Source organism: Primulina eburnea, chromosome 15 (genome assembly GCF_022965805.1).
Source record: "Primulina eburnea isolate SZY01 chromosome 15, ASM2296580v1, whole genome shotgun sequence".
NCBI lineage: Eukaryota > Viridiplantae > Streptophyta > Magnoliopsida > Lamiales > Gesneriaceae > Primulina > Primulina eburnea.
The window spans coordinates 3704602-3706648 of record NC_133115.1 but is presented as its reverse complement, the minus strand read 5'-3'; the positions used below and the strand labels follow the sequence as shown (position 1 = coordinate 3706648).

At 39.8% G+C, this 2047-nt stretch overlaps 1 protein-coding gene across 1 annotated transcript; it reads right to left on the bottom strand.

The window, feature by feature from the left end:
• Positions 1 to 395: 395 nt before the first annotated feature.
• LOC140814486 (flavonoid 4'-O-methyltransferase 3-like) lies at positions 396 to 1728 on the bottom strand. Its single transcript, XM_073173493.1, has 2 exons — positions 926 to 1728; positions 396 to 820 (listed from the first exon to the last, which is right to left on the bottom strand). The coding sequence occupies exons 1-2, from the start codon at positions 1694 to 1696 to the stop codon at positions 521 to 523; spliced, it is 1071 nt and encodes a 356-aa protein (XP_073029594.1). The 5' UTR covers positions 1697 to 1728; the 3' UTR covers positions 396 to 520.
• Positions 1729 to 2047: the final 319 nt, after the last annotated feature.

Sequence of the window (2047 nt, the reverse complement as noted above, 5' to 3'; positions counted from 1 at the left end):
TCAGGAAGGGTGATTATGATACCTCTTGTCCCACATGGTAAAAATTAAAGATTTAAAATATGTTTATAATGGGCTACAATGGACTTTTATAACAACTTGGTTAATCATTTTTGTAAAGCGATGATGAAAACGAAGTAATTACTATAATGACTCATTGTGCAGTCACGCAGGTCCAAACCCAAGGCGTAACATATATGACAAAAATTGCAATGAGACAAATATACAAGATCAGAAGGCAAGAATTTTTTTTACGGTGTGTTGATCAATATGCTCTTTACTAATTTTAGATAGAAAACCATGAGCACAACGCGAAGTGATTTTTGACATTTAGTGGCATTTCACCGTTAAAAGGGAAATAAATTAAGAAGAAGAAGCTATTTTAAGAAAATAAAACATACGAATAACAACATAATTATTGCATTTCGTGAATGTGAATTCCCCACAACAATACAATTTATGACATCACACAATTTAGACCAAATTTTACAATGAGGATGTCCGTTTCAAGATCCATCATGATTCATGGGTAAGCTTCTATAACAGATAAAACACCTTCAATGCGTTTCTCTGTGTATTTTGTAAAGCCAACCTCGTTCAACAAGCATTCCCATTCTTCCCAAGTTCTTTCTTTTCCTTTCTCCGTGTGAGCCATCATCCCCATGTCAAACGCCAAACGAACCTCGCTATACTCATCAGCCCCTTCGCCTTCTTCGACCACCGCCTCCATGATGATCACCTTCCCCTTGTCCCTAGGAATCGCTTCCATACAATTTCGCAGTATTTGAATGCATTCTTCGTCGCTCCAATCGTGTAACACCCACTATATATATAATCAAGAATAAGTAGCACCCCCTATATTTATATTTTATGCATACATGCAACTTGTTATGTTGTATCAATAAATATATATGTTGGAGAAACGTACCATAAGAAAAGCGGCATCGCCCTTGGGAACCATTTTGAACATGTCGCCACCAACATGCTCCACGCCTTCACGATGCGGTGCGACAGAAATGACATGCGGGAGATCGTAGTTAACCCCTCGAATCCACGGACAAGCCTTCACCAAGGCGTTAAGGGCCGTCCCATCTCCACCACCAACGTCCACCAAAGAACTGATCCCCTCGAACGCCTCAGGATACTGATCAACGATTGCTGAAACAGCCAACCTTGCATGGCATGCCATCGCATCGTTGATTAATTTACTATAATCAGGATTTGCTGCCGCATATTTCCATAAGTCGAGCCCGTCATGTGCGGCCCCAAACGGAGAAACACCTTTCAGCATAGCACGTCCGCTTAGGCCATGCCACGGGGCGAGCATCACGGGGCTGCTCTCGAGCAGGATGAAAGCAGCCATGCCATCTTTCAAAAGCAATCGAGAATGTGGCGTTTGGGTGTAGCAGAGTGATGATTCTTGGTCTCGAATGATCCGAATTTGCTTGAAGAAGCCGTGATAAATCAAGTATCTCATGATACGGTGGAGGGCAGAGGGGGAGCAGTGCAAGGCGACGGATAGCTCAGGGAGCGTGATGGATCCGCCGTGTGATTCAACGGTTTCAGATATTTGGAGTTCTATAGCACATTTTAGTACTGCCATTGGAGTGAAAGCAAACACATACTTCCATATATCCACCTGGGCAGCTAGTGCTTCTTTTTCTTGGAGTTGTGATTGTTTTTTGGCTTTGGATTCCATCCTTTAAATTTCTTTATTATTGCTGTGTGCAAGAAAATGTCTGCAACCAACACACAATAAATAGAAGTGAAGTAAAGGAGAGTCGCACAATTTATTATTTTCAAGTGTGTGGGCTAGCTAAAATACACATTTATGTCTGACACATTTGTTCAAAAAGGAAAAAAACCAAAGTTATTCACGTATATCTTGATTTTTTATTGGAGGCTAAGAAATTATTATTATTTTCTTTATTCAGAAATAATATATAAACTTTGAAAATGAATACATACAAACGGCCAATAAATAGAAAAATAGGTTATGTTTATGGAGAGTCCTGCAATTTGCAATTTTTTATTTTTGGTAATGTTAAAT